We start from the raw sequence: 20,529 nt of genomic DNA on the forward strand, positions 1-20,529 counted from the left end.
ATCCCATAATATTCACTTTGTATTTTTCTTATGTATCTTTATAGTGTGAGTTTGATAAAGGTCCAAGGAAGGACCGAAACGTCACTGATTGACTCACATTGTGGTCTTTATTCACTGGATTTAAAAAATAAAAAAAAAATTTGAAAATATTTTGAATGCCAGATTTATTTCTTCACTTTGTTCTGATTTGATGTCAGATAGTGAGAAAAACCTGCAGATGTGTCTGTGTAGAGAGTGGAGGGAAAAACCTGCAGATGTCTGTATAGAGAGCGGAGGGAAAAACCTGCAGATGTCTGTATAGAGAGCGGAGGAAAAAACCTGCAGATGTGTCTGTATAGAGAGCGGAGGGGAAACCTGCAGATGTGTCTGTATAGAGAGCGGAGGGGAAACCTGCAGATGTGTCTGTATAGAGAGCGGAGGGAAAAACCTGCAGATGTGTCTGTATAGAGAGTGGAGGGAAACTTCTCGTTTTTCTTACCGCCTCCTCAGCCCTGGTGTGGAGGAGTCACTGTGGAGGTATCATACAGTGCTTGTATTATACATTATAGGGCAGTGAAAGGGGAATCTTTGGGCTTCATTAGGAGGAAAATTGCTTTGTAAGGGCTGTAAAGTTGTGAGAGGTTCTTATATGACCCAGTTGAATATTAATTACATTTTTATTTTTGGGGGGAGGGGGGTACCAATTAGAACTTCCGCTATGGGGTCCCATGATTTCTATGTACGCCTCTGTTCACCCCTTAAAGAAAAACAATTGAATAAAACTAATTTTCCTCAAAAAGACTTTCAAAAATACAACATTGTTGATTAAACCAATTCTCAAATGCTGGAAAAATAAGCATTAGGGCGTCCAAATTGTGAAGACAAAACAATGAAGGAAATCCCAATGTCATAATGTACCACACTAAGTGGACCCTGCCACGTCTGCTTCTATCCCTGCTGAACTGACTCTGGGGCCGCACGGGGGATATAGGAGGCGTAGAGGCCATGCATGGATTGGTCTCAGGGGCCACACGGCTCTGGTAGCAGAAGCATCCATCTAGAACCTTCCACATGATTTTTCCTTCTGTCCGTGACTTTTACATTATTTATTTTACAGCTTTGAAATTCAGGGAAAAGATATGCAGAACGCTGCAGACACAATGGAAAAAGGAGAAATGGATGTGCGGGGTGATGAACGGAGTAGAGACCTTTCCACAGGTAACCCTCCTCAGTGAAGAGTCACCATTAAATAACAAGGAGAACAGTCACATTCCCAGCTGTAAAGAGAAAATGAAGTTACATTCTCCCTGCTGCCGCTCGTATACAGTCACCGATGCAGTGCGGGAAACAGTAACACTCACAGGCTGTCAGCCAAGGAACCAGATTGTTGATTACTGTGCACTCCCTATCTAGTGAGTGGTGACTGTTTCAGCCTCTCCCACTGTGCTGGTGACTGGAAGTGAGCAGCTGCTGGGAGAATGGAACTGCATTTTCTCCTTGTAGTTCCTGTGTCTCACACTATCCGCTGTCTTGTACGCAGTGAGTGACCATTTTGGCTCCCTATGGAATCCGGGTCGTGCCAAGCTGTTAGTTTGTTGAGCGAAAGCTCAGTTCAATCTGAAACTTGGAGGTGCTTGGTTTCTTCAGGGGTTCCCTGTTCTGAGTAATCAGTCCTAAACTCAGAGATCATGGAGGTGCCAGGATAGCTGAAGCAGGGACCCCAAAACTGGCCCTCAAACAAGGGACCTTGTGCTGTCCCTGATCCCAGAGGTAGGCTTGATGGTATCCAGGTCTGGACCTCCAGCTTAACCCTAATGACCCACCCCAGGGCCGTGGGGTACTCTGTTCCGGGTGTTGGTTAATGGGATTATGTCACGGGGGGCCTGTGCCCGGTTCCGTGGCCCTGGTGGTCGCTGAAAGTCAGTAAATAATAAAAATGAAAAAAAAAAAGTATTTTGTGATGCCACCTACGGTTCCAGTATGGTTACTGTGGCTGCAGGTCAGACCTCTGGGGTGATGGTTAGGCAGCCAGTTGTTTACGCTTCCCGTAGGTGAAGCAGGATCCCCAGGGCAGTTTTAGCAGTCTCTACACAGATATGGCGGTTTTTCCTCACATCCTTTTCAACTGTCACTTTAGTGCAGCAGCCTATGGCTCCTCAGATGAAGAAATAAAGTGCGTCACACCAATTCATTAACTCTGACCAGGTTTTACTTGCAGGTGTTATTAAAAAGGGGTTCAGTTTCTGATGTGACAGTTTTTGGGTAATCTGGGAACAGTTCAGGATCTCTGCCCCAGGTTAGTTGTGAGGCCTCCCTGCTGCGCTGTCTCTCTCCTTCGTACTAGGCTGCCTGTAGCTATACCTTGTCCCTCTCTCACTGTCTTCACCTGTATGGCAGGCGGCAGGAGCTTCTCTAAGGGGCACTGCTGTATTCACTGCGGTCCCTAAGCTCTGTGTAGCGGCTTTGCCTTCAGGTGCTGCTGCGGCCAGGAGATCTGGAGTCTCCCTGGCCTCCGGTCTTTATTGCTGGGTAGATTAGATCCCTCACAATCTCGGACGCCGGTGTCCGATAATCAGCGCTGTTCCTTGGGGATGAACCAATCTGGCTCCACCTCCCTGGTCACTCCTCTTTTGCCTCACTCCTGACCCCTCAGGCGGTCACACAGTTACTCGTACGGGCTAAGCACAGCCCTCTCCATTTTGATGTCTTCCCTCACTCTCTGCTCGCACAGTCTCCTTTTCTCCAACTGTCAACTGTCTTTTTAACTCCGCCTCCAAACCTGGATTTAAAGGGAACCTCACCTGAACTCTGCTTGTAGAGCTCCCCCTCCAGGCTTGGAGTGGGATTACCTGATGTGGAGATCCTTCCCTGCCCCAGGTACAGGTATATTTGTGGCAACTGAACCCTGGGGTGCCACATTCCCCCCCCTAGTTAAATTCAGTACTCCTGGACTGGAAACACAAACGTATAAAACATTAGCAACAATAAAGAATAGTACAAAGTCTTAAAAAATAAAAATTACAACAACCAATAAAATGGAGAAATGCAGTCCTTCCACTGCAAACTGTGAGTATAGTATATATAAGAAAGTTTTTGACCACTACCAGTCCTCTGGTCCATTGGTCCATATGTCAATAAAAGTTCAAGAAGACGCAAAAGTTCATGCAAAAAGTCCTGCAGGTGCAATACGCTTGACGGTTACGGATTTACTTAGTTGCAATAAATAAACAAATAAAACATTTTTACATTTTACTAACTACTACACTTTCTATTTAATATTCTGCTACATAACGGGATGGGGGCTGACCAAAGTTGCTACGGCTAGACCTACGTAATGCCTGCATCTCAACTGGTCGGTGCAGTGTACTGGTACCTAGTGCTGGTGCTATGCGTGCACGGTCTACTAATCTGCATGAGGATCTACGCAATATTGGTATGCGTGAATGTTGTCTTAAGCCCGCTTTACACGCTGCAATATATCTTACAATGTGTCGGCATGGTCACGTCGTAAGTGACGCACATCCGGCATTGTAAGGTACATTGTAGTGTGTGACAGCTACGTGCGATTGCGATTGAACGGTAAAACGTTCATCGCATTCACATCGCACCTTTCTCTACAATTGCACGTCAGATTGTTCATCGTACCTGGGGTAGCACACATCGCAGTGTGTGACACCCCGGGAACGATGAACAGATCTTACCTGCGGCTCCCGGCCCACAATGCGGAAGGAAGGAGGTGGGCGGGATGTTTACGTCCCGCTCAGCTCCGCCCCTCCACTTCTATTGGCCGGCTGTCGCGTGACGTCGATGTGACGCCGAACGTCCCTCCCACTCCAGGAAGTGCACGTTCGCCGCCCACATCGAGGTCGTATGGAAGGTAAGTATGTGTGGTGGGGGTTAATCGTTTGTGCGGCACGTTCAACAAATTGAACGTGCCGCACATACGATGGGGGCGTTGCAAATCGCATACGATATCGTATGCAAAATTGCAACGTGTAAAGCAGGCTTTAGTCTTACCATTTGACTGGCAGGTTCACCAATAGCAGGGTTCTCTGGTTCTACTGCTACAGGTAGTTCTTCTGAAACTTCGACAGGTTCTTCCAGTCTTTCTGGGACTTCTACTGGTTGAGCGGTTGTCAATAATGGTATTATTATGGCTCCATTGTACTGAGGCCAACTTTCAGGAAAATCACCAAGTACTGTTCGTATCATCTTCTCTTTCTTTTCCTCCTTAGGTTGAGGTGTACAGGGGATGCCTTCTTTTGGATTCAACTGTTCAGGACATTTCTTAAGGTGGTCTCTAGAAACTGCCGCTGACGTTTTTCCCTTATCCTTGCTGATTAAGCAGGTTTTCTTGTTGTCAAAGTTAGAGGGCAATACTGTGTATGGTTCTGCTTCCCACTGGTCATCAAGCTTATGGGTCCTTCTTTTTCTTTTTAGAACCATCTCTCCAGTTATTTAAAGGAGCAGCTGGTGCATTCTTGTTATAATCTTTCCCCTGCCTTTCTCTAATTTGGTTTAGGCTTCTTTCTACGCACTCCTGTACCTTTTTGTACTGCTCTTGGCGCTTAGTGTCCCAATCAGCTTCAGGTGAACTGGTGTCAGGAACGACAATTCCCATTTCTAAGTCAACTGGTAACTTCCCGGGTCTTGCTCTCATCAAGTATGCTGGCGTGCAATTGGTGGAACTCACAGGGATGTTGTTGTACATGTCCACTAAATCGGGCAACTTCTCTGGCCACATGCTTCTTTCTTCCAAGGGCAAGGTTTTCAACAGGTCTATAACCACCTGGTTCATTTTCTCACTCATGCCGTTGGTCTGTGGATGATTCGGTGTGGTTCGGATTTTCTTACACCCATACAGGTTGCAAAACTCCTGGAACACTTCAGCTTCGAACGCAGAACCTTGATCCGTCAGCACTTGTTCCGAGTAGCCATGTGGTCTGCAAAAGTAGGCTTGAAAGGTTCTCGCTGCGTTTCTTGCTGTCAAGTCCTTTACAGGTACTACCACCAGAAACGGGAATAGTGGTCCACCATAGTGAGGGCATACGTATAACCGGATCTACTGGGTGTCAATTTCACATGGTCCAAGGCTACAAGTTCCAGTGGCTGTTTGGTGACAATTGGCTGTAATGGAGCTCTTTGACTGTCACAGTCCTTTCTTCTCAGGTTGCATGGGCCACAGTTTCAGCACCAGTTCTCAATGGTAGTTCTCATGCCAATCCAATAGAATCTGTTGCGTAACAGTACCTCAAGCTTCTTCCATCCAAAGTGTCTGCTCCGTCATGGTACACTTCCAGCACCATCTGAACATCTCTCTTCGGTACCACTATTTGCCACACCCTCTCATAGGTTCGGGGGTTGATGTAATTTCTGCATAGCCTACCCCTGTAGATGAACAATCTGCTCTTTTCCTTCCACAGGTGCTGCGCTTCCGGTGGGGCATCTGGGTTAAGACTTGAGTCTGGTTGGGTTAATAGCTCTTTTTAACTAGGCGAACAGCCGGATCGCTGTCTTGCGTTTCTTCCCACCAGTGGTAAGGTAACGGGTTTAGCGTGGCCTCTTGGCGTTTGCCCTTAACACATTGGTTACACTGGGATGCACTGTTGCGGTGAAAAGCCGGCAGCTCTATCTCTTCTAGCTCATCCGAGTCTTCTCCAGCATCTTGTAAATGGGGCATTCTCGACAATACATCAGCGTTGGCGTTTTACCATTCAGTGACGGCCCAGACTAAGGCCAGGAATTACAGCTTGAATGAGCTGTAGTTTTCTGGGTTTCTCTCAGTAGGACGGAGCTTCCTGCTTGCAAAGGCAATTACACGTTCTTTGCCATTCTGCACCTGCTACAGCACAGCTCCCAATCCCACATTACTGGCATCTGTGTGCAGCACGAACGGTAGATTATAATCAGGGTAGGCCAGGATTTCCTCACTGGTCAGGGCCCACTTCATGTGCTTGAAGGAGTCTTCTTCTTTCTCACCCCATTCAAACGGATGGCCGGAAGTCTTGCCCTTTTTGGTCTGGCCTACCAGGAGATCTTGCAAAGGCGCCGCTATTTTCGTGAAGTCCTTTATGAACCTCCTGTAGTATCCTACCAGCCCCAAGAACTGACGAACCTCCTTGACGGTCGTTGGCTTCGGCCAGTCTCTGATAGCAGTGACCTTTCAGCGTCTGGTGCCACACTGTCCGCACTGACCACATGCCCAAGATACTGAACCTTCGGCTTCAGCAAATGGCATTTTGAAGGCTTTAGTGTCATACCAAACTTTGACAATGCTTCAAACACCTCGGCCAGGTGCTCCAGATGTTCCTCATATGTCTTGGAATACACGATGACGTCATCAAGATATATCAGTACAGTCTCGAAGTTTTGGTGACCCAGGAAACACTCCATCAGCCTTTGGAACGTGCCCGGTGCATTGCAGAGTCCAAACGGCATGCTGTTGAACTCACACAGACCCATCGGCGTCGTGAATGCGGTCTTCTCCCGATCTTTTTCTGCCACAGAAACCTGCCAATACCCACTGGTAAAAAGGTGGAAAAGAAATTGGCAGCTTTCAGTGCAGCAAGTGATTCCTCAATGCGGGGCAGCGGGTAAGCATCCTTGTGTGTTATGCGGTTTTTCTGCCTATAATCAACGCACATCCTCATTCTGCCATCTTTCTTCCTTACCAGGACAATTTGGGGCTGACCAGGGGCTACAACTATCTCTAATAACCCCCAGCCTCCTTCATTTCCCGTAACATATGTTTTTAGCACACTGATAGTGAGCTGGTGGTATAGGCCTGTATCTCTTTTATAGGTGGATGGTCTGCCGTGGGTATGCGATGGTGTACCCCTTTTATCCGTCCAAAGTCTAATGGATGCTTACTAAAAACCCGTTCATATTCCTTCACCACCCGATAAACTCCGTGCCTTTGGTAAGAAGGGGTGGAATCAGTGCCGACATGCAGCTTCTGACACCAGTCCTCCAGCTGTCCCTTGGAGCTGTTGTCCTCCGCCTGGTCGGACGGGATCAAGGGTTCCACTGCCTGAATTGAGTTGTTGTTGACAGTGAACAACTTGGCAACAGTAGCATATCTGGGTAGCTTGACCTCTTCCTCTCCACAGTTTAAAATTCGTACAGGTACCCTCCCTTTGCGTACATCAACTATCCCCCTGGCTGTCAGGACTGTGGGTTAACTATCTGAGTACATGGGCTCTACCATTGCCTGGTAATCCTGCCCTCTGAGGCCTATCGCTGCCCGACACCAAATCATCACTTCACTTCTTGGGTGTAACACAATGGGGAATGGGTCGCTTACCCGTACACTGCCAATTTCTCCACCAGACAACTCTACCTGTTGTCTCTGCAGAAGAGCCTTGATTTCTTTCTGTAGGACCCTCTGCTGCCCGATGCTGGCAGTTTCTGCAACGTGCTGGAGTAAGAAAAGAACTTCTCCTAGACCATTTTTAACAACATTAGTGCCTAATATCATTGTTGGATTTCTTTCACGACAATCAGTATCCACCACAATAAGTCCTTAGCCCTTTAGCTCCTCCCTCCCCACCTTTATCGTCACCTCCTTGTACCCTACTTGTGATACCGGCTGTCCATTAACAGCATATATAGTAAGGTCTGGGTCTGGGCGAGTGAGCTCAGAATCGTCCCAAAATCTTTTGTAAAGGATATGCAGGATCGTCGTCACCTGTGAGCCAGTGTCCAATAGGGCAAGTGTGGAAATGCTATCTAACACGATAGATAGGAATGGCCGTCCTCCCACATATGTATCGCGCCAGTTCGACGGGCCTGGTCGTCTTATTCCTGGGGATCGGCCCGCTGCCCCAGGAGTCGCTGGTTAAAAGGACATGACCTAGCAAAGTGGCCCGCCTCATTGCAACGGCGGCAGATCGGCTGTCCCGACGAGTCGGAACGGTCGTTGGGTCTTCCTCTGGGCGGCAAGTTCCTCCTTCGCATCAACGGGATGTCCTCAGGACTGTCAGCGAACTGGATCCTCCCTGATGACTGCGGATTCTGCTGGAGTTGCATGGCCTTTAGGAGCAAGGCCACATCTTTTGTCAGCTGCTGTACCTGGGAACGCAAGTCATCAGAGGCACCAGGTGTTAGAGTCTGTGCATTGATTTCTGCTGGAGTTAAGGAAAGGGGCGCCACCTCAGAGGGATAGGTGATGGCTTGCTGCGGCTGAGGTGCGGGGTCTGTAGTCACAGGGACTCGCAGCGCTCTAATGGCCCGGTTCTTCAGGGTTACAAAGGCTAGACTTGGATGCTCCATGAACCATAGACGCAGCTGTGTTTGATGGATTGGTGAATGTAGCCCTTCAAGAAACTGTTCAATTAACATTTTATCTTCCTCTCGCACAGGGTCTACCTGCTTTACAGCCCGCAGCACCTCCTGAAGGTTCAATGCATAATCCCGTATGCTATCCTGCGGCCTTTGTTTGCAGTTGTAAAACTTCATTCTTAGCTCAGCTACAGTACTAGTTTCAAAAGCAGCTTTTAGATTAGCAAATATCTGGGTTATTGTCCTTTTTATCTGTATTCAGCAAGGATTTAACCTCTCGCTCTGCTGCACTGGTCAGTTGCCCCAGCAAAACAGACACTTTTTGCTTGTCAGCAGGTTGGATTTGATTTTAAATCTGATTTAAATCCCGATTTAAATCACTAGTCAGTAAAGGCCCCGTCACACTAAGCAACATCGCTGCTAACGAACAACTTTTGTGACGTTGCTAGCGATGTTGCTGTGTGTGACATCCAGCAACAACCTGGCCCCTGCTGTGAGGTCGTTGGTTGTTGCTGAATGTCCTGGGCCATTTTTTAGTTGTTGCTGTCCCGCTGTGAAGCACAGATCGCTGTGTGTGACAGCGAGACAGCAACAACTAAATGTGCAGGCAGCAGGAGCCGGCTTCTGCGGAGGCTGGTAACCAATGTAAACATCGGGTAACCAAGAAGCCCTGTCCTTGGTTACCCGATATTTACCTTTGCTACCAGCCTCCGCCGCTCTCACTGTCAGTGCCGGCTCCTGCTCTGTGCACACGTAGCTGCAGGACACATCGGGTTAATTAACCCGATGTGTACTGTAGCTAGGAGAGCAGGGAGCCAGCACTAAGCATTGTGCGTTGCTCCCTGCTCTGTGCACATTTAGCTGCAGCACACATCGGGTAATTAACTTTTTTCTCCCCAGTTTCATGGGTTAATCATTCATATTTGGACACCACTGTTCTGTTGTACTTAGGAAGGAGAAAAATAATCCTGACCTTAATAACAATTTAAATAGATTTATTCAACTGAAACAATAACAACATTACATCATAAGTTATTTGCTTAAACAAACATCCATGTTTGTTAACTAATTTGGCTAAACAAAATATATATATATATTTTAAGAAACTTAGACTGTCAGCCCAGCCGACACATGAAAAACTTAAATACTACTGTCCCTGCTGTCCTCTGTAGCTGACTTTTCGTCATCTTCATCATCATCTTCTTCTTTGTTTCTTTTCATAATCTGGAAAATAAAAACAAGCTTTCCTGCTTTATTGGGTCCCAACCGATTTCTCAATTTAGAATGAATGAGTCCAAAGGAAGAGAATATTCTTTCAACGTCTGCAGAAGAAGCTACTGCTGTTAAAAGTGAAATCATTACTTGAACAGTCTCTAAATCCAAGCGCTTAACCCCTTCAGCCCCAAGCCTATTTTGACCCTAAAGACCAGGCCATTTTTTGCAATTCTGACCAGTGTCACTTTATGAGGTTATAACTCTGGAACGCTTCAGCGGATCCCGGTGATTCTGAGATTGTTTTTTCGTGACATATTGGGCTTCATGTTAGTGGTAAATTTAAGCCGATATTTTTTGCGTTTCTTTGTGAAAAAAACGGAAATTTCGCGAAAAGTTTGTAATTTTCAAACTTTGAATTTTTATGCTCTAAAACCAACGAGACATATGACACAAAATAATTCATAAATAACATTTCCCACATGTCTACTTTACATCAGAACAATTTTGGGGAAAAAAAAAAAATTTAAGGAAGTTATAGGGGTTCAAAGTTTATGCGCAATTTCTCATTTTTACAACAAAATTTACAAAGCCACTTTTTTTTAGTGACCACATCACATTTGAAGCGATTTTGAAAGGTCTACATGACACAAAACACCCAAAAGTGACACCATTCCAAAAACAGCTCCCCTCAGGCTACTCAAAACCACATTCAAGAAGGTTATTAACCCTTCAGGTGCTTCACAGTAACTAAAGCAATGTGGAAGGAAAAAATGAACATTTTACTTTTTGCAACAAAAATGTTAATTTAGCCTCAAATATTGCATATTCACAAGGGTAGCAGGATTAAATGAACCCCCAAAATTTGTTGGGCAATTTCTACTGAACACGCAGATACCTCATATGTGGCGAAAAACCACTGTTTGGGCGCACGGCAGGACTCGGAAGGGAAGGAGCGCCATTTGACTTTTTTGAACAGAAAATTAGCTGGAAGTTAGCCGCACCATGTTGCGTTTGGAGAGCCCCTGAGGTGCCGAAACAGTAGAGCTCCCCCACATGTGACCTTATTTTCGAAACTAGGCCCCTCATGGAATTTATCTAGATGTTTATTGAGCACTTTGAGCCTCTGGGGGCTTCACAAAAGTTAATAGAGTTGAGCTGTGAAAATAAAAAAATTTTTTTTTACCACAAAATTGTTACTTCAACCAGGTAGCTTTTTTTTCACAAGGGTATCAGGAAAAATTGCACCATAAAATGTATTGTGCAATTTCTCCTGAGTACACAGACACCTCATATGTGGTGGAAATAAAATGTTTGGGCGCATAGCAGGGCTCGGAAGGCAAGGAGCGTCATTTGACGTTTCAAACGCAAAATTGTCTGGGATAATTAGCGTATTCCATGTTGCGTTTGGACATGTTTGCGTTGCGCGGCAGATGGGGCGGCGGCAGATGGGGGGGCAGCGGCATATAAAGGGAGCATCTGTGATTGTGAGACGGCGGCTGGGATAGGGTGGGGGCGGATGGGAGAGGGCGCAGTGGATGCAGGAGCGGCAGAGGATGGGGGGAGGTGGGGATGGGTGGGAAGGGGAGTGGGAGGTGAGATTGGGGATAGTTACCCTACAGGATGGATCTAGGCAGCTGGATCACAGGAGATGAAGGAGGCAGCAGATCGGGGAGGGTGAGAGGTGGGTGAGGGAGCGCAGCGCAGATCACGGAGGAGACAGGTGAGCAGAGCACAGATCATGGGGGGGAGAGGTGAGGGAGAGCGGACAGCAGATCACGGCGGTGACAGGTGAGGGAGCACAGATCACGGGGTGACAGGTGAGGGAGCACAGATCACGGGGTGACAGGTGAGGGAGCACAGATCACGGGGTGATAGGTGAGGAAGCACAGATCACGGGGTGACAGGTGAGGGAGCACAGATCACGGGGTGACAGGTGAGGGAGCACACATCACGGGGGTGACAGGGGAGAGAGCACACATCACGGCGGTGACAGGGGAGGGAGCACACATCACGGGGGTGACAGGTGAGGGAGCACACATCACGGGGGTGACAGGTGAGGGAGCACACATCACGGGGGTGACAGGTGAGGGAGCACACATCACGGGGGTGACAGGTGAGGGAGCACACATCACGGGGGTGACAGGTGAGGGAGCACACATCACGGGGGTGACAGGTGAGGGAGCACACATCACGGGGGTGACAGGTGAGGGAGCACACATCACGGGGGTGACAGGTGAGGGAGCGCACATCACGGGGGTGACAGGTGAGGGAGCGCACATCACGGGGGTGACAGGTGAGGGAGCGCACATCACGGGGGTGACAGGTGAGGGAGCGCACATCACGGGGGTGACAGGTGAGGGAGCGCACATCACGGGGGTGACAGGTGAGGGAGCGCACATCACGGGGGTGACAGGGAAGGGGAGCGCACATCACGGCGGTGACAGGGGAGGGAGCGCACATCACGGCGGTGACAGGGGAGGGAGCGCACATCACGGCGGTGACAGGGGAGGGAGCGCACATCACGGCGGTGACAGGGGAGGGAGCGCACATCACGGCGGTGACAGGGGAGGGAGCACACATCATGGGGGTGACGGGGAAGGGGCGAGTAGCCGATCACGGGGGTGAGAGGTGGGGGGGAGTGGGCAGCACATCACGGCGGTGACAGGGGAGGGAGCGCACATCACGGCGGTGACAGGGGAGGGAGCGCACATCACGACGGTGACAGGTGAGGGAGCACACATCACGGGGGTGACAGGTGAGGGAGCGCACATCACGGGGGTGACAGGTGAGGGAGCGCACATCACGGGGGTGACAGGTGAGGGAGCGCACATCACGGGGGTGACAGGTGAGGGAGCGCACATCACGGGGGTGACAGGTGAGGGAGCGCACATCACGGGGGTGACAGGTGAGGGAGCGCACATCACGGGGGTGACAGGTGAGGGAGCGCACATCACGGGGGTGACAGGTGAGGGAGCGCACATCACGGGGGTGACAGGTGAGGGAGCGCACATCACGGGGGTGACAGGGAAGGGGAGCGCACATCACGGCGGTGACAGGGGAGGGAGCGCACATCACGGCGGTGACAGGGGAGGGAGCGCACATCACGGCGGTGACAGGGGAGGGAGCGCACATCACGGCGGTGACAGGGGAGGGAGCGCACATCACGGCGGAGACAGGGGAGGGAGCACACATCATGGGGGTGACGGGGAAGGGGCGAGTAGCCGATCACGGGGGTGAGAGGTGGGGGGGAGTGGGCAGCACATCACGGAGGTGAGGGGGAGAGCAGCACATAACGGAGGAGAGGGGGGCGCGCAGCACATAACGGAGGAGAGGGGGCGGTGCCGGGCAGCACATAACGGAGGAGAGGGAGCGGTGCCGGGCAGCACATAACGGAGGAGAGGGAGCGGTGCCGGGCAGCACATAACGGAGGAGAGGGAGCGGTGCCGGGCAGCACATAACGGAGGAGAGGGAGCGGTGCCGGGCAGCACATAACGGAGGAGAGGGAGCGGTGCCGGGCAGCACATAATGGAGGAGAGGGGGCGGTGCCGGGCAGCACATAACGGAGGAGAGGGGGCGGGGCCGGGCAGCACATAACGGAGGAGGAAGCGGGCAGCCGATCTCGAGTGGAGGGGGCTGGCAGCACATCACGGAGGTGAGGGGACGAGCAGCCAATCACGAGGGAAAGGGGCCGGGCAGCAGATCGGGGGGGGACCGGTGGCACTGTGGCAGATGGAGGGCGGCGGCGGCGGATCGGGAAGTGTGAGGGGTGCAGGCAGCAGATACGAGGGGTGGGGGTGCGGGCAGCAGATCGGGTGGCAGATCGCGGAGGGCAGCGGCGGATCGGGAGGTGTGGGGGTGAGGGTGCGGGCAGCAGATACGAGGGGTGGGGGTGCGGGCAGCAGATCGGGTGGAAGATCGCGGAGGGCAGCGGCGGATCGGGAGGTGTGGGGGTGAGGGGTGCGGGCAGCAGATACGAGGGGTGGGGGTGCGGGTGGCAGATCGCGGGAGGGCGGCGGCGGATCGGGAGGATTGGGGGTGAGGGTGCGGGCAGCACACACGAGGGGTGGGGGTGCGGGTGGCAGATCGCGGAGGGCAGCGGCGGATCGGGCGTTGTGGGGGTGAGGGTGCGGGCAGCAGATACGAGGGGTGGGGGTGCGGGTGGCAGATCGCGGAGGGCAGCGGCGGATCGGGAGGCCGGTTTCATACAGTGCAATGGCAGTGCGGCAACTTCTGGGTCCCATGCTCCGGTCTCATAACAGCATGGGACCGGAGCTTGTCGCCCTGCCATTGCACTGTGTACACTCACTGTGCTGGCGTGCTGCAGGGACGATGACGGGGGGCGGTCACCGGCAACAGGTCCACTGTGATTGGAGACAGCGGTCACAAGGCCGATCTCTCCAATCAGAGCTGCTGGGGGAGGGTGATCCAGTGAGGTCACCCAGCTCCAGCCAATGGCCAGTGCTATAGCTGCACTGGCCAGGGCTGGATTTCAATGTTTCAGTCACTTTAAATGGCTGGAACATTACAGTGGCTGTGATTGGTTGAGCGGCGTTCGTCAGCCAATCACAGCCTCCGTAGGTCCGGGGAGGAGGCACCACCCCTCCTGAGGTCAGGTACAGGTCCCCTCCTCCCCGAATCTGCGGTTTATGCTAACTTTTCGCAGTCACCGGAGGCTTCGGTGCCGCGATTACGCCATGACTGAAAGATCCGTTTTTGGTCATTAAGGCCCAGGGCACCATGACGGATCTTTCCGTCCATGGTCGTGAAGTGGTTAAGTGACTTCCACCAGTTTACTGGTGTGACCTTCCTTAAAATATCTTCAGCAAACGTATATTTCTTGAATGGTTCCCCCTTAGCTCTGAAGTTTATTATAGTTGGCATTAAAGATGGATGATTGCTGGATACCCATGTCATAGCTAACTCCTCTTCCTCAGCACTTAGGTTTTGACCCTGATATTGGATATTGACAATATTTGCCAAAAAATGAGCTGGAGTCAGTGCTTGTCCCATTCATTTGTTTACTGCTTGTAATTTAATTCTGTCCATGTGTAGTTCTGTTTTTAAGTGTTCACTCAGTTCCTTCCAAATTTCAACAGCATCCGCAATAAAACAGCTATTTTTCTGTATTTTGTTTAAAGCTTGAGAGATGGGTTTCAGGAAGCTCAGCATATGTTCAACATTTCTCTTAAGCCCAATGTTGAGGATTTTGGCCGTGACAGTGCCATCTATTTTATCTCGATTTTCTTCACAAAGTGTCATCAGAATAGGCCAGTTTTTGATATACTGCTCAAAACAGTCCACCACAGAGTTCCATCTAACATCTTGTGGGAGCGTTAGCTTGGTTCCACCCATCCTTTTCAGAGCTGCTGCAGCAAAATGATTATTACGGAAGTATTTAGCAATTTCAACAACATTAGCCTTTATTTCTGGAACACTTAAGTCTTTGGCTAAGAGGTGCAGCAAATGAGCACTGCAACCATATGTTATTAGCAGCTTTGTATTCCCTCCCTGCTCTTCTAAATCTCTTCTCATCTTGGATACGTTTGCAGTATTGTCAGTGACCAAACTGCGTACTAGACATTTGAATTTTTGTTCACATGTCGTTATAGCTTTTACTGCCACTTCTTGTAAGTATTCTGCTGTGTGTGCATTTCCTGACGTATCAGTTGTTTGTGCAAGGAAGACTTTACCTTCTTCTGTTGTTATACAAGCACATACAATAGAATCATTGTGGACATTACTCCACCCATCAATACTTAGGTTAACAATTTTACCCTCCAGAGCTGTTGCACATTGCTCCATTTCTCTTTCATACACTTGATCCAGCAGTTTCCCTGCAACATCAGCTCTGCTGGGTGGACTGTATCCTGGTCTCAGTGACTGAACCATATTAATGAAATGTGGGTTCTCAGTCAGACGGAAAGAAGAGTTCGTTGCATAAATAAACTGGGCAATTTTTTCATCAATCAACTCTTTTTCTAATCTGCTAGTTCTTATCACAAACCTATCTATGGTGGTTCCAGGAGGTAAAGGTTTTTTCTTCCTTTTGGGTGATGGTGATATGTGGCTGTGGGTGTCTGATGATGATGCTGCTGCTAATGAAGCACTATCCTGGATGGATAACTCTGAAACTGTAGAACAGGATGATGGTGATCTTGGAGGTGGATAGTTTCCAGAATCCATGAATTCCCCTAAACAAAAAAAGTCAATGCTGTTATTTTATTGTTTATTATACAATTTCTGCTTATTGCACACAACACATCACTGCCCCTGCCCCAAAAGGAATATTTGTTTTTCTTCATAACTGTACCAAATGACAGTAACATGCAGTAATAATAAGAAATATAATTTTTCTCACACATGACCGTTCAGTCTTTAGAAATAGGATTCAATAAAAATGTTTACTAACCTGAAGATCCTGCCTGTTCAGAAGTGTTTCTTTGGTCATCTTCATCACCGCACTTCTCATGATGTTGCCTCATTCGCGCCACCAGGCCTTGCATCTCTTTGTTGCATCGTTTGCATTTTGCACGCATGGCTGCCTTACCGATAGGCGAAGGAGCTTCATTAAAATATTCCCAAACTGGGTCTCTTTTACGGCCTGCTGCCATTATAAGGAAAGAATGTAATAAACCTCAGATCGTACGCACAAACAGATCCAGACTTGTCTGTCTGTGGCTATGCTGCAGTATTGTGCTCAAAGTTTCACTTTCATTTTCTTGTCTGCTTGCCCTTCCTCCTCCTCACACTTAGATTCACATTCTTCTTGTGTTGTGCAGATCTATTCCACTCCAAACAATCAGAAACATATTGTCTAACTTCTTGGACTTGGCACTGAAGGGGTTGATTCTGTATTCATAGGTTTGTAGAACAATAGGATTAAGGTCTTTTTCTCAACTCTGTTCATGTTGTAATATTTTTGCCGTGAAGAAGAGGCTGGGACCTCTACGGAGTCAAATTCAGTTGTGAGAACTGCGTAAGTAAAGCGAGCGTCTGTGATAATCTAGGAGAGAAACTGCCCACTTAATCCTACAGAAACCTCTGGAAGAGCATGGCATTGTGAATGTTACACATATACTGCCTTTATTCTACTGAGTTAAACAACTCAGCTTTATCTCATGATGGAAGAACCTTTGGATGGTAAAATATTTTCCTCAAAAAGCAGTTTATTGAAAAAAATCCGATTTAAATAAAAAAAATCCGTTTTTTTTTTGTTTTTTTTTTTAAAAAAAAACATTGATTTTTATCCACCCTGCTTGTCAGTCATAGAGTATATATCCAGGAGATTGCATATCTTTTCCCTAAATTCAGCTAGGGTATTGGGTTCCCCAGCATATTGCGGTAACCATGCTGCCCCCGGAACATACGGCAGAGCAAGCAGCATGATCGGGGCTACATCTTCAGGTGCTGCAGCTGCTCCAGCGGCATCAGCATCGCATTGCATCTCCATCCTCGCTGGTGGTGCAGTTAATTTTTCAAATGCTCAAAATGGCGGCAAAGTTCAGTTATTATTAAACAGTTTTCAAGGCACACGTTACCCAGGGTTACTGGGCCTTGTCCAAATCCTGTTCGTGACACCAAAAGCTGACCCCGCCCCAGGGCCGTGGGGTACTCTGTTCCGGGTGTTGGTTAATGGGATTATATCACGGGGGCCTGTGCCCGGTTCCGTGGCCCTGGTGGTCGCTGAAAGTCAGTAAATAATAAAAATTAAAAAAAAAAGTATTTTGTGATGCCACCGACGGGTTCCAGTATGGTTACTGGGGCTGCAGGTCAGACCTCTGGGGTGATGGTTAGGCAGCCAGTTGTTTATGCTTCCCGTAGGTGAAGCAGGATCCCCAGGGCAGTTTTAGCAGTCTCTACACAGATATGGTGGTTTTTTCCTCACAGCCTTTTCAAACTGTCACTTTAGTGCAGCAGCCTATGGCTCCTCAGATGAAGAAATAAAGTGTGTCACACCAATTCATTAACTCTGACCAGGTTTTACTTGCAGGTGTTATTAAAAAGGGGTTCAGTTTCTGATGTGACAGTTTTTGGGTAATCTGGGAGCAGTTCAGGATCTCTGCACCAGGTTAGTTGTGTGGCCTCCCTGCTGTGCTGTCTCTCTCCTTCGTACTAGGCTGCCTGTAGCTATACCTTGTCCCTCTCTCACTGTCTTCACCTGTATGGCAGGCGTCAGGAGCTTCTCTAAGGGGTACTGCTGTACTCACTGCGGTCCCTAAGCTCTGTGTAGCGGCTTTGCTTTCAGGTGCTGCTGCGGCCAGGAGATCTGGAGTCTCCCTGGCCTCCGGTCTTTATTGCTGGGTAGATTAGAGCCCTCACAAACTCGGACGCCGGTGTCCGGTAATCAGCGCTGTTCCTTGGGGATTAACCGATCTGGCTCCACCTCCCCGGCCACTCCTCTTTTGCCTCACTCCTGACCCCTCAGTTGGTCACACAGTTACTCGTACTGGCTAAGCACAGTCCTCTCCATTTTGATGTCTTCCCTCACTCTCTGCTCGCACAGTCTCCTTTTTTCCAACTGTCAACTGTCTGTTTAACTCCGCCTCCAAACCTGGATTTAAAGGGGACCTCACCTGAACTTGGCTTGTAGAGCTCCCCCTCCAGGCTTGGAGTGGGATTACCTGATGTGGAGATCCTTCCCTGCCCCAGGTACAGGTATATTTGTGGCAACTGAACCCTGTGGTGCCACACTAACACCTGTCCACACCCTGATCTAACCCTACACCCTCCCCCCCCCCCCCCCCCCCCCACCCGGGAGTGGAGATGCAAACCCGACAAAGTCATCACAGGAGCATGAACTGAAGGTATCTGCAGTAACAAGAGGAATCTCAAACCTTAAATGGGGAGAACACAGCTGAAAAGAAATTAGCCCCCTGAGTCTCAAGGAGCCACAAACCACTCCACAGGGCAGGAACAGTGTGAAAGACTCAGCTGAGGCTGAGCAAATAATTTCAGGTTGCCTGTGAACAGAGTCAGATGCCACTGCGGCTCCCTGCGAATGTGGGCCTTGGTTATCTGTGATCTGATCTATAGCTCGGAGACCTTGGACCTCCTCTGACCATCCATTTGCCCATATCCGCTATCCTCCTGATATTCTGACCCCAGAGCTGACTACGCCCCTGTCTTTCCCCTTAGTTCACGGCATGCTCTCTTTGTATCTGACCCCAGAACATTTGACAACCCTGCCTCAGGCTTGTCCATGCAGTGACTAGCGTCACACACTGTTCTAATAAACCAGATAGATATCATTTAAATGCTAGGTACTCAGATTACCACTATATCTGCAGGTAAACCGTGTTTTTGTAGCTGCCAGGTTTTCTTTAACCCCTTCTCGATATGTAACGTGAATATTACATCCTATTACTACTTGCGGGCTCAAAAGCTGAGTCTCCATTATTGCCAGCAGATGATGTCTATTCAGTTATTCAGTGGAGGTAAGCTTCACCCACTGCTGTTAACTTTTCAATCTTTGACAGCAGCATTTGCAGTTCGCAGCCTATGGGGTACAACGTTCTACATATCCAACATATGGTGCATATGGGTCGCCATAATAGCTGGGGGTCTGCTAAAGACCCCTTGCCCTATATAAGGGTACTTCTATGATCTCCACACCTACAGTAGATACATTCCTTCAGTGGTGTAGATTTCAAAATGAGATTTGTGGGGTGTTTCCCTCCTCTCCCCCCCCCCCCTTTCCCCCCCCCCCCTCTCCCACCCCCTCTCCACCCCCCTCTCCCCCTCCTGTCCCCCCCCCCCTCTCCCCCCCTCCCCCCCCTCTCCCTCCCCCCCCTCTCCCTCCCCCCCTCTCCCCCATAACCTCGACAAAGTGATCTCATTATATTGGGAACCTAACCTTAAATGCCTCTATGTGTGATTAAAAATCTGTATGTCTGGTTCCTGGCTAAATAAGATGGTGGACACACCCTGGCTATAGGGTGGAGTGCTTGGTCAGGTGCTTGTCAAGGTTACCGGGCTCGCATGGATTGGTCAATACATAAACTAAGAATCTCACTTTGCAAATATCACCAAAGCAATAATGCAATTCGTGTTCAGAATGTGATAAATGTTTTGCTAAGAAATCAAATCTCATTGCACATGAGAAAATTCACACAGGAGAGAAGCCATATTCATGTTCAGAATGGGATAAATGTTTTGCTTTCAAATCAGCTCTTATTACACATGAGAGAATTCACACAGGAGATAAGCCATATTCATGTTCAGAATGTGATAAATGTTTTGCTTTCAAATCAGCTCTTATTACACATGAGAGAATTCACACAGGAGAGAAGCCATATTCATGTTCAGAATGTGAGACATGTTTTGCTCGGAAATCAACTCTCATTACACATGAGAGAATTCACACAGGAGAGAAGCCATATTCATGTTCAGAATGTGAGACATGTTGTGCTTCCAAATCAGATCTTATTAAACATGCGAGAATTCACACAGGAGAGAAGCCATATTCTTGTTCAGAATGTGAGACATGTTGTGCTTCCAAATCAGATCTCATTAAACATGCGAGAATTCACACAGGAGTGAAGCCATATTCATGTTCAGAATGTGGGAAATGTTTTGCTTTGAAATCAAATCTCATTGCACATGAGAGAATTCACACAGGAGAGAAGCCATATTCATGTTCAGAATGTGGGAAATGTTTTGCTCAGAAATCAGTTCTTGTTAAACATGAGAGAATTCACATAGGAGAGAAGCCATTGTGAGGAAAGAGTTAACCTTTTTCACTGGATAGAAAATAATAGAAATTCATTCTCCTTTGCAAGTTCAATACCAGACTTATTTACGTAACAAACTCTGAGACCAAACTCAAGGACCCAGAATGTTTTGACTTAGAAACAACTGAAAAACATCTTATTATGAGAAGAAACGTTATAGACTGTTATGGGAATATAAGTCATTATGTTAATTTCTCTTGCTGGGAATATGTAGTCCACACCTTAATGAATGTAGATTAATGAATATGTATGTTGCATAGTTACGCCCTAATCAACTTTGTATAACTATGTAATGTAAACAAAATCAATACACTTCTATTTCGGA

The 20,529-nt window shown here is 48.6% G+C and overlaps 1 protein-coding gene across 1 annotated transcript in view; it reads left to right on the plus strand.

Moving 5' to 3' along the window:
- The window catches only part of LOC142261428 (uncharacterized), a 170,000-nt gene extending 149,808 nt beyond the window's left edge, over positions 1–20,192 (plus strand). Inside the window, exon 7 of the mRNA XM_075332115.1 lies at positions 19,528–20,192. Within this exon, the coding sequence (XP_075188230.1) occupies positions 19,528–20,192 (665 nt within the window). The remainder of the gene's footprint in view (positions 1–19,527) is intronic.
- Positions 20,193–20,529: the final 337 nt, after the last annotated feature.

Source organism: Anomaloglossus baeobatrachus, unplaced genomic scaffold (genome assembly GCF_048569485.1).
Source record: "Anomaloglossus baeobatrachus isolate aAnoBae1 unplaced genomic scaffold, aAnoBae1.hap1 Scaffold_219, whole genome shotgun sequence".
NCBI classification, from domain to species: domain Eukaryota; kingdom Metazoa; phylum Chordata; class Amphibia; order Anura; family Aromobatidae; genus Anomaloglossus; species Anomaloglossus baeobatrachus.